General features: G+C 40.1%; 1 protein-coding gene across 1 annotated transcript in view; it reads right to left on the bottom strand.

Annotated features, from left to right (window-relative positions):
• Window positions 1–6,314: 6,314 nt before the first annotated feature.
• Window positions 6,315–7,500, bottom strand: part of LOC137989314 (centrosomal protein of 76 kDa-like) — a 12,084-nt gene continuing 10,898 nt past the window's right edge. The window contains exons 9-10 of the mRNA XM_068835164.1: window positions 7,148–7,365; window positions 6,315–6,486 (exon numbers count right to left, since the gene is read on the bottom strand). Coding sequence (XP_068691265.1) covers window positions 6,348–6,486; window positions 7,148–7,365 — 357 coding nt within the window. The 3' untranslated portion in view covers window positions 6,315–6,347. The remainder of the gene's footprint in view (window positions 6,487–7,147; window positions 7,366–7,500) is intronic.

The following is a 7,500-nucleotide window of genomic DNA, read 5'->3' as shown; positions in this document are numbered from 1 at the left end:
GTTAAACGTTGTTCACTTAGGGTAGATGTGGTTAAACGTGGCTCACTTAGGGTAGATGTGGTTAAACGTGGTTAACTTAGGGTAGATGTGGTTAAACGTGGTTCACTTAGGGTAAATGTGGGTAAAGGTTGTTTACTTAGGTTAGATGTGGTTAAACGTGGTTCACTTAGGGTAGATGTGGTTAAACGTGGTTCACTTAGGGTAGATGTGGGTAAACGTGGTTTACTTAGGGTAGATGTGGTTAAACGTGGTTCACTTAGGGTAGATGTGGTTAAACGTGGTTCACTTAGGGTAGATGTGGTTAAACGTGGTTCACTTAGGGTACATGTAAGTAAACGTGTTTCACTTAAGGTAGATGTGGGTAAACGTGGTTTACTCAGGGAACATGTGGGTAAACGTGGTTAACTAAGGGTAAATGTGGTTAAACATGGTTAAATAAGGGTAAATGTGTTTAAACGTTGTTCACTTAGGGTAGATGTGGTTAAACGTGGTTCACTTAGGGTAGATGTGGTTAAACGTGGTTAACTTAGGGTATATGTGGGTAAACGTGGTTAACTAAGGGTAGATGTGGGTAAACGTGGTTAACTTAGGGTAGATGTGGTTAAACGTGGTTCACTTAGGGTAGATGTGGTTAAGCGTGGTTCACTTAGGGTAGATGTGGTTAAACGTGGTTAACTTAGGGTAGATGTGGTTAAACGTGGTTCACTAAGGGTACATGTGGGTAAACGTGGTTCACTTAGGGTAGATGTGGGTAAACGTGGTTCACTTAGGGTAGATGTGGGTAAACGTGGTTAACTTAGGGTAGATGTGGTTAAACGTGGTTCACTAAGGGTGCATGTGGGTAAACGTTGTTTACTTAGGGTAGATGTGGTTAGACGTGGTTCACTTAGGGTAGATGTGGTTAAACGTGGTTAACTTAGGGTACATGTGGGTAAGCGTGGTTAACTAAGGGTAGATGTGGGTAAACGTGGTTAACTTAGGGTAGATGTGGTTAAACGTGGTTCACTTAGGGTAGATGTGGTTAAACGTGGTTCACTTAGGGTAGATGTGGTTAAACGTGGTTTACTTAGGGTAGATGTGGGTAAACGTGTTTAACTAAGGGTACATGTGGTTAAACGTGGTTAAATAAGGGTAGATGTGGGTAAACGTGGTAAAACGAGGTGAAGTTAGGGTACTTGAGGGTTAACGTTGTTAAGTTAGTGTAACTTATGGCGGATTGGGGTAAACGTGGTTAACTTAGGGTGGATGATGTCTAACGTTGGTCTTAAAGGACACTTCGTGTGGTATATACCGTATTTAAAGTTGTAATGTATGGGACGTCTTATGGGCCTAACATGAACGCTTTGCCCATTTTTCTGTTCTCTTCGGGAGTGTTTTTTTCACGAGAGCCAATGATCGTCCCGGAAACGCGTCACGTGACATATCGCGCGACTCATGCGCAGACATTTTTCGCCAGTGAAGCACACGCCACGTCATACACGAGCGCGCGTGCTGAGTAATAAAATGAGAACTGATAGGGCAAAAGGCCATTGCTATAGCTTTGCCTGGATTTAACGGTCTTGGACGTTCGGTGACCCCTATTTTTCTTTCCAGTAACGGATTTTATTTACAGTTATCTCCACGTTGTCCAAAAATGAACAAAAAATCAATGTGGGAAGTTCAAAAAATTTCAAGATTTCTGCTCACGGGACATCAAATCCTGCCATCTTGCGGCTGCAAGGTGCGTGAAACTGTGGTCGCTAAATGCGAACTTGATCTTTAAGGGAACCTCACCAGTTGACTAAATTCACTTAATTAGTCTACTTAAACAATCAGGCCCGGCCAGGGGGAGTAGTGGGATACCAATATACCTGCTATTTCCCACTCAAGATACCAATATACCTAAAGATCATGATACATAATACCTAAAATTATTTTGAAACGATACTAAATACCTGAAAATGAATAAGTAAAATCTTAATCTGAATACCTAAAATACAGGAAAAACTAAATACTTTATACCCGAATTTTGACCAAAAAATACCATATACCTGAATTAAAACGGCCTGGGATACCGTATACCCAAAACCCCTGGCCGGGCCTGAACAATATTCGGCAGAGAAGATTTCACGTCAAAGATTTAATTGCAATATATTTGAGTTTACAGACACTGCCCTTATTCGATAACGAAGCCCGATTTTGTAATAAATTCAGTTTAAAGATAAACACGCTGTTGAGTAAAGGTGCACGTGATCACCTTGTGTCAACGGAATGAACTACGGGAAAGAATATTAATCGTTCGTTGTTTTCAGAGTAAAACAACATGCTTTTTAGCCAAGAAACTTCCGTCTTTGGTTTTTTAAATTTTGGCTTTTCTATTTTGTTTTCCTTTGTATTACGTCATCTGCGAGTTTCACAGGTTTTTACACCGACGATGAGCCGAACAGCTATGAGATACAAAAACAGACTTGCGAATTATTACAAATCACAATGCTGACAAGCACAAAAGCAGAAGAAATGGTTAATAAATATGAAGCTTGCTACTATCTGAATGTTTTGGTGTTAGAGTGAAGGGATATATTGTCACACAAATGATGTAATTTCATGACATTCAAAAAGCGTGAGTTTCAAGTAAACAATCTTCGCACTAGTAAGTGGTAGCAATAAATTGGATTAACCAGGAAGTTAAAGAAATGTTGTTGCCTTTCATACCAAATAAACTTCATTTTACACTACAATGACAAAATCATTTGTCAGAGAATTCCTGTCTATGTCCTAGCGTATCACATTGGACAGACCAAAATACTCCTCCGCAACCGAAGCCCTCGAGGATTTAGAGTGGAAGCACTTAGATCACAGACGGCACATTCACCGATGTGTTTTCATTTTTAGATGCCTTCATAATATCATCGATTTCAATTTTAATTTTAGACAAAATAATGACATTCACCATCATAATACCCGCCAAAGCAAGAATCTGCACCTGTCTGCTCCCAAAACAAACTGGGCAAAGCAAAAACTCACATACCAAGCAGCTCTCGATTTTAACCTTTTAAGTCCTGAGATACAGGAAACTGCATCGATCTTACTTTTTAAAAAGGAAGTGGAACGCATTTCTTAATTTTTACTATTTTTGATATCGTACTTTTTTAAGATTATGCAGTATTTCCTTATGTAGCTTTTACGTTTTTTTTTTTTTTTTTTTTTTTTTAATAATATTTTTCACAGGGCCGTTCCGAAAACCACTTAATGTGAGAACGCCCCCTGTATAAATATTATTATTATTATTATTATTATTAAATTTGTTAACTCATTTTCACCGCGTCCTGATTCCCGTGAAATTTTTCTTCTTTGAAATATAAACAAAAATATTATTTCTCGTCAAGCGTTCCATCCTTTATGTTCAAATGACCGCTAGAAATAGAGATTTTTTAACGATCTATCCGTATTCCGTAGAAACTTTTTCGATAATTTAATATTCTGTCAAAATCTGTCAAAACACAAAAATAGCAACGCACGCAACAAATTTAGTCGCATTTACCGCTTCGTCGAATTTCCATGCTTAACACAGGAACTTTAAGTTATTGTGAAAATCTTTCTCTATTCGTTAGCAATCACCCTTTCAGAGAAATCGACCGGTCTGTGAATATTTTATGAGTTTTTTCAATGGGATTAATTGCGATAATCGGGCGATCAAGACCCGTCGTAAATATTTTTTTCACAAAATGTTCCCGATCGTCAAGTATCACCAAAGAAGACAAGAACATCATTCTAAAAGCTTATTCTACGCAAAAAGTAGGTTCTTAAGGTAATTTTGAGAGTGGAAATCACGAGACATGGTATATTCAATTAAGTTAACAGAACAGAAAGACGCCAACGTCATTTTGACACGAAAATGCTTTACTATTGCCATAAAAACTATCCAGTTAAGCTCGCATATTACAAAACATGATGAATTCATAAAGGCCACCTTTTCCAGCGAAATATTTTTTGAAGCAAACAACATATTTGCTATTAGAGGCAATCTTTCTTTCAAAAAATTCTTGGCTGTCAAATTTCATATTACTTTTACCTGAAGACTGTGCAGAGAACAGAGATCACTGATCCACTTAAGGTGTTCGATTCCTTCTCTGTCTTTGTTGAACCCATAAGTTACCAGAGAATTTCCCATTTGGTTTCAGTGTTCTACATAACAGCACACTTGTTAAAATATTAGATTTACAGCTAACTTCGATTTAGGCTCGATGGGCGATGGTTGTTGTCGAAGTCCATTACTCCTCACTTTTATGATTCCAGACATTTATTTTTCACCCCCTGTCTTATTTATCCAAGTGACGTTCCATTCTTGAGCTCCATAAGGGTATATTTTGTTTAAAGATACACTAAAACGCCATCCGCGTTACCACGACTTTCGACGCCATTGCAGGCTTAATAATTAAACGTTCTCCTGTGTGCACCAGGGAAATCTACGTATTACTCCAGCCCCCTCAAACCTAACATAATAAGCACAGAAGACTCTATGCACAAAGGCACTACTTAGCAGGGGAGTGACAGGCAAGACTTTTCCCGACACGGAAAAAAATAAAAATTATAAAACGACGAAATGGAACACAGATTCCGACTGGGTTTGCCATACTGGCAACCCAGTAAAAAAAGAATAACACCGAACAAACGCCACCCACTTTCCGACTGGGATTGCCATACGGCAACCCAATAACAAGAAATATCGCTATAAAGGCAACGTGACACACGCTAACACCAACCCGGTGTGGCCAACACATCCCGCATGCGCACGACCATTTCACCCGGTCAATTAGCAGCCATGGGCATTCTCGTCACCAGAGCCTTGAATCGCAAGGCTCTGGGAAACTCTTTGTAGAAGAACATGCGCCGTAGGGTTCTTATAGCTAAAAATTGGCTATTTGAACCTTACGGCGCCTGCTCACTCCTCGTGCTAACATGAATGCAACAATTAGAGACCCTTTTGATTGTTCTTCATGAAAACCAATGAGAAGACACTTTGTTTCAGGGTTCCCCAGAGCTCTTCTCTGGAGCTCTGTGGTCAAGATTGCAGCCATGGGCAGCTGTTTCGGCCTTTTGGGCCTCATCAATATGGCGTAGCTAACAAACCAAGGCGGGTGTATTTAGCACCCCTTTAAGTGGCAGCTTCACATTCCTTACATTTGACCGGAAGAGATGGTTGTGCGCATGCGTGATGTGTTGGCCACACCGGGGAACACCGGGTTGGTGTTTGGGTGTGTCAACTTGCTTCTATTATTGTCTGAAATAAACACATCTTTACGGTTGAATATTGTGGTAAAAGACAATTCGAAAGCTGTGCCTCGTGAGTCTACAACATTTTGACCACTGTGATGACGAATATCGTTGTCGATAAAAGAGTACAGACAACGCTGAACCACTTTCGATTTGTTAAGTACCCTTGAGTCAACAACCCTGTCCCACGTACTTTTATTTTTAGAATTGCTATATTTCGTAAAAAAAAAAAAAAGAAAAAGAAAAAGAAAAGAAACCTTTGTGTTTCGGGTGTGCTGCATGTAACGTAATGTTTAAAAAAACGAGCAGCAGTGTGTTATCGGATTTAAAAACACGAGGCGTAGCCGAGTGTTTTTAGACCCGATGAAACACGTGCTGCGAATTTCTTCGAACAGCTTCAAAAACATTCCACCAAAAGCGTGTCCCTCGGGAGTCAGAACAAAGGTTCAAATAGCTTATTTCCGAGTTGCTGCATGCCTCAGTTTCATAGCGAGTCCTGGTGCACAACCATTCACATGGAAATGAGTTGCGTATTCTTATGCAAATCAAACTCATTCCCTTACAATAGTTGAGCACCAAGACTCACTTCGAAACCGAGGCAAACAGCAACTCGGAAATGGCCTATTGTGAGAGGAGGATATTAGCATACAAAGAAAACAAGCTATGCCTTATTAGTATTCTTTATGTAAAGAACATCCCTTTCCACGGTTAGTTTTTCTCATTTGCGTTACAATGTAATCTAACGTGGATGCGGGGCAATTTCGGGTTGAAACTACAAAATAGCCCGAAATTGCCTCACATACATGCTACATTATATTGTAATGCAAATGACAAAAACTAACCGTGAAGAGGGCTATTCTAATGACAAGTGTTTTAAGCTCATGCACGTGACGTTTTATGGGTGACCTGATAGGCTCTGCCGCGAGGTAGGTAGGAAATGAACAAGTAACAGACTACAAGCTAATTTGCGCAAAGTCGCTAACGAAATAAAAGTGATAAAAACCAACAGGTGCTATTGCAATCGTGCAGTTCGCTGGTTGACAAGAAAGGCGAAGGCACTATTTCAGTTTTGTAAAAATTCACGGTTTATTTATTTACAACACTGATCGATATCTGACTGCAAACATGATCCACACGGCGCATGCGCTTTCTGGGTAGGTAAAAACTCTGACTCGAACGCCCAGTTTCACGTGATCACCCCGGCAACAGATGATCTCTTCACAGATTGGTGACCTGTGATAAACAAGCAAATGAGCAAAGAAAATGATAGTCATCTTTCTTGCAAGGTCTTCTTCCAAAATCGGTCTTCGATGAGACAGAAAAGGCCTGAAAAGGCCATCCAATTGCAAGCTCTAACAATTGATCTTTTTGTCAGGCTCTGTACTCTACAGTGTGCGTAACCACCCATTATGCCATCGCTCGTGTTTTGCAAGAATGTTTAACGGTGGCAGCAAATGGGTCCGCAACGTGTGCATATCGTTCCTGCTCTCTAGCTTGAAATAAGGCCGAAGTTTTGAAGCAATTTATCTTCCCGCGTATTTTTTAAAAATAAGTCTGTCGAAAGAGAGGTGGATATGTCAAAATCACAATAGCAAAATACAATACATCGTTTGAAAAGCAAAACGTTGATTTGAAGGAAATCACATGAACATGTTTCAGAAAGTCGGCCAGGCAAGTGTGCATACGGTTACTGCAGTGCACCTTGAAATACAACCCAAAGTTCTAAAGCAATTTGCCTTGCTACGTTTTCCAAAAAACTGTTTTTTTTTGGTCGAAAGGGAAGTGGAGTTGTCCCAATCGCATTGGCAAAATGCAATACATCATTTGAAAAGCAGAACGTTGTCAGTGACGCGCCCTCGGAAGATCAAAATCCATTGCACTAAAAATTACTCACCTCAGGCACGTTGCAAATGCCCGCCTTGCATTGCGATGTATAAACTGGATCGGGAAACCTTTGAAAGTATGTCCATCTGGTATAGCTCGCCTTATGGCTTGCTGAAACTCTTCGTTCCCGGCGGAAATTCCTGTGCAATGCTCCAACTCATATGCTGCCAGTGCTGGTGTCAAAATGTAACTTAGTTCATCGTCCCAAGTAGTGTTCAAGCCAAGATCCTGCAAGTCAAATTTACGTGAAAATGGTACTTTATTACCAATATAAGGAATCGCCATAAAATAATGGTTTCACACTGACTATTTTTATGTTTCGTTGAACGCGTTTCGGCTGGTGCTTGAGGCTAACGTTAGTAC

This window comes from Montipora foliosa, chromosome 1, assembly GCF_036669935.1.
Source record: "Montipora foliosa isolate CH-2021 chromosome 1, ASM3666993v2, whole genome shotgun sequence".
Lineage (NCBI taxonomy): Eukaryota > Metazoa > Cnidaria > Anthozoa > Scleractinia > Acroporidae > Montipora > Montipora foliosa.
The sequence above is the reverse complement of the archived record's forward strand: the minus strand, read 5'-3'. Positions and strand labels throughout refer to the sequence as shown.